Here is a 3,261-nt window from a genome sequence, read left to right as displayed (position 1 = left end):
GCTGAACAATCAATAACAGTTTTCAGCTCACTTTTGGCTTCCGCTATAAACTTAGTCATCTTCTATTTTGTGATCCGTACCTGGCATTCCTTATAACCTGACTCCCTACCTTTGCAACATGAACTTTAAAGCGCGCCACCCCTCCCTCTGGTCTCCCTTTCACCTTCCCAGCTTGTCAGCTGCATTTCCGCATTCATGCTGTCAACATTGATAACATTCAGACTTTGTTCTGTCATCATAATTAGGTCTTCCATGTTCTGTCTGTAGGCTGACTCCAAAAATCAATAAACAGAATTTATATGATTATGACTAGAAATGTAAATATTTTTCTTCCCAGAGCCAGCTAGCATGCTATAATTACATTTCCTTCTCCGCATGTCTATTGTTCAGATTCCATTCCCTTCAAAGGAGAATATTCAAACGAATTCTCCTTTCTTGTCCATGAATTGCTCAAGAGCAGGGTCATTTTAGTTTGGTCCATATGTGGACCATGCCTTTCTTGTGCCGTTTTTGGTTTTCCTGGTTTCTCTGGTCGCCTTTGTTTTCTCTTGTTGGAAGTGTACCTGTGCCTCCTTCAATATGCCCCTGGTACAGTGCGGCTCCTCCTCAATCTATCTCCTGCCTGCCATCATCCTGTTTCTTCTCTTGAAACACACATATGTCCAGCTCTGATTTAGGGCAATGATTTCACGTGTGGGTTTGGCCTTCCTAATACAACCTTCTGTTTTTCCTAGAATGTCCTGCTGCCTTTATTTTTTGCATTCCATGGCTTTACCCCCAAGTACTCAACTACATTATCCAGTCTATGGAAGACCTTGGATTTCAAAATGAAGATTGTTGTAAATGTTGCATGTTGTCTATGCTAGTAACTTTCCAGGGTTATTGGTCACCATCCTTTTTTCCATAAGGAAATAGCGCAAAGAGGGCATAAAGTTAGAAGACAGATGTGATGGAGGAGACTGATCGACACCATAGGTATTAAAGCCACTTAGGGAAAAATAACATGTTTGCTATAAAATTAATAACTTGAAATTGGACCAATAACTTAAATGGCCAATATAACAATATTGAACTAGGATGGTAAGAGCAGACAAAACCAGTAACTACTACATAGTAATTGCATAAGCAGTTCACAGTATAAGGGGCACAAGTTGGTGAATATTGTGTTAATGTATAAGAAATTCCCACAGACTGTCCTGGCCGATGTGGCTCAGATGGTTAGAGCGTCATCCATGCACCCAAAGGTTGCAGGTTTGATGTCCCATCAGGGCACATTCCCAGATTGTGGGTTTGATGCCCAGTTGGGGTGTGTACGGGAGAGAACCAATCAATGTTTGTGTCTCACATCAATGTTTCTCTCCCTCTCTCTCTTAAATCAATGAAAAGCATATCCTCAAATGAGGATTTTTTTTAAAAAAAAAAAAAAGGAAGAAAAAAAAAGAAATGTCCACAGAACAGTATTCCTTCTCAAAATCATGACACAAATGGAAAAGATCAATGTGGAAGTTCCAATCAGCATTACCCACTTCATTCATTCATTCATTCAACATTACTGAGCATCTACTGTGAGTCAGGTACTGAAATTGGAAATGCGTATTTTCTCATTTTCTATTACGTATCCATCTTAAAAGTGAAGACAATGAGACTTCAATGGATAAGTTACTTGACCAAGGCCATAAGGCTAGTAAATGGCGGATCTGGGAGCCAAGTAAAACTATCCAGTAACTTGTACATCATTAAAAATAGATGCTTCACAACTGCTCTTCAGATTAATCCAGTATTACAAAATGGATGCATTTTCCTTAGGTAATTTTATGACAAATAAATCAAGATATAAACAGAACCCATATTTCAAAGTCCATGTCAATTACATTTTGGATGTGAATACACTCATTATTTTTAAGGGATTTATTATAAGTTATGAGTCTTACCTGTTGATGTGCCAAAGAATAAGAGTGCAGCAATCCAAATTCCAAACATCTAAGTTGATTTTTCTAAATCACACAAAAAATCTTCTTGAAGATTTTTACTTATAAAATCCCCTCGCTATAAAAACTTCAGCAGTTTTCTTCAAAATGACACCACTCACTAAGTTCTAGGTCCAGAAGAGCAGAGCTAACTGCACCTTGAATTCTATTCCTGCAAAGTGAATGTGCTGTAGCCGATGCCTCGCTTCACATTGAGCCATAATTAGTGGGGTGTGTCTTGCATTGTGCGACTGGTAATTAAAACTTCTGAGGTTCTTCTGTTTCATCATTAGTAATATTTTGGGTAGGCACAGACTGAGTCACTCTTGAAAGTTATTTTAAGGCTTTAGGATGCTAGACAACAAACATTTAAAAGGTAAAAATGTTCCAAATCAGGATTATACACATTGAGCAAATTTCCCCTAACTCATTTCTGAGGGCAAAGGTATGCTTCATACCAACAGACCCTGCTAAGATGTGAGTTAAATGATGGACATGGCTAACCTGCCTGTCCTACCTGTGGGGTAATATGTCACAGCAGTAGCTGTCCTCTACTCCAGAGCCCGATCACCTGAGTCCAAATTCTGGTTCTGCCACTTCTGAGCAGTGACTCTGGGCTAGGAAGCCTAGCTGAGCCTTTCCTCCTCTGTAAAAGGGGAATAATCATGGTTCCCAGTTCATAGGGTCAATTAGGTGATTGAATTACTTATTCTATGAATGGTACCTAGTATATAGTAAGTACTACATTCAGTGTTAATTTTATTACAGTCATTCTTCAACTCTGCTGATGGTTATAAGACCAAATTTATGTCCCCCTACAAGTACACCTTTACATCATTGTCCATGGACTTCATCACACACCTGGATGTACAGCAAACTTGCCTTTCTGGCTGCTACATGAACTTAAAGTGAAGAGCAAATTCAACCCACAGATATCCTTAGTCTGTGGCTCAATTTCTTAATGTTCACAAAAGAAGGTATTTCTTGGTTTTTCTTAAATTTTTTTTTTACTCTCGCCATAAAGACATGAACATTTTTAAGTACTTATGAGGCATTCAGCCATTCATACAAACCTAATTACATTATGCAAGAATTTAAGAAGAGATTACGAAGCAGTGGTTAGGGAATGGACTGTCCAGCGGCACCGAGCTTGGGCCTGGCCCATTTAGTGCCCAGTAACTACGCCATGGAAAAGGCACGTTCTAAGAGCCTCGCCAGTTACAACGGGTCATATTTTCCAAGCCGTGTTTCAGGAACCAATGGTTTCAGCCACACATGCAGGCTCAGCATGAAT

The 3,261-nt window shown here is 39.3% G+C and overlaps 1 protein-coding gene across 1 annotated transcript in view; it reads right to left on the bottom strand.

The window, feature by feature from the left end:
• Positions 1–2,091, bottom strand: part of PNLIPRP3 (pancreatic lipase-related protein 3) — a 19,412-nt gene extending 17,321 nt beyond the window's left edge. Inside the window, exon 1 of the mRNA XM_006778740.2 lies at positions 1,932–2,091. Coding sequence (XP_006778803.1) covers positions 1,932–1,980 — 49 coding nt within the window. The 5' untranslated portion in view covers positions 1,981–2,091. The remainder of the gene's footprint in view (positions 1–1,931) is intronic.
• Between the last annotated feature and the right edge of the window lie 1,170 nt (positions 2,092–3,261).

The sequence above is a fragment of the Myotis davidii genome, unplaced genomic scaffold, assembly GCF_000327345.1.
Source record: "Myotis davidii unplaced genomic scaffold, ASM32734v1 scaffold107, whole genome shotgun sequence".
Classification (NCBI taxonomy): domain Eukaryota; kingdom Metazoa; phylum Chordata; class Mammalia; order Chiroptera; family Vespertilionidae; genus Myotis; species Myotis davidii.
This window is presented reverse-complemented; position numbering and strand designations above follow the sequence as displayed.